The sequence below is a fragment of the Geospiza fortis genome, unplaced genomic scaffold, assembly GCF_000277835.1.
Source record: "Geospiza fortis unplaced genomic scaffold, GeoFor_1.0 scaffold546, whole genome shotgun sequence".
In the NCBI taxonomy this organism is placed as follows: domain Eukaryota; kingdom Metazoa; phylum Chordata; class Aves; order Passeriformes; family Thraupidae; genus Geospiza; species Geospiza fortis.
In genome coordinates, this window is record NW_005054612.1 from 403,464 (window position 1) to 403,890 (window position 427).

The window sequence follows — 427 nt, forward strand, 5'->3', positions numbered from 1 at the left end:
CACCTTCTGGTTCAAGCTGTTGCCGTGGAGGGGGTCTGGGGGCCCGGAGAACACTGCAGACACACAGAGAGGAGGGTGGGGGACGCTCCCAGGTGCGGTAGGACCCTGCTCCTGGCACAGCAGGAGCCCTTCTGGGGTCTCAGCCCCCCATTGCTGCTCTGCCACGTCCCCCCCAGGCCGTTACCCGCAGCCTCCCGGATGAAGCTGGCGTTCCTCTTCAGCTGCAGCACAAACTGGGGCGAGCCCTGCGAGCAGGTGTGCAGCAGGATCTTCAGCACCTGCCTCGGGGGACAAGGACAAGTCACAGCTGCCCTCCCTGGAGCGGGGGGGGTTCACCCCATCACCCCCCAGTGCCCCCAGCACGGACCCACCTTCAACTTGACGTGGCAGGAGCTGCTCTGCAGCCGCGTCAGGAGATGCTCCAGCA

General features: G+C 66.3%; 1 protein-coding gene across 1 annotated transcript in view; it reads right to left on the reverse strand.

The window, feature by feature from the left end:
- Nucleotides 1-425, reverse strand: part of TEPSIN (TEPSIN adaptor related protein complex 4 accessory protein) — a gene marked incomplete at its 5' end in the record, with an annotated part of 3,509 nt that extends 3,084 nt beyond the window's left edge. Inside the window, 3 exons of the mRNA XM_031064666.1 lie at nucleotides 4-53; nucleotides 185-278; nucleotides 372-425. Of these exons, the coding sequence (XP_030920526.1) occupies nucleotides 4-53; nucleotides 185-278; nucleotides 372-425 (198 nt within the window). The remainder of the gene's footprint in view (nucleotides 1-3; nucleotides 54-184; nucleotides 279-371) is intronic.
- Between the last annotated feature and the right edge of the window lie 2 nt (nucleotides 426-427).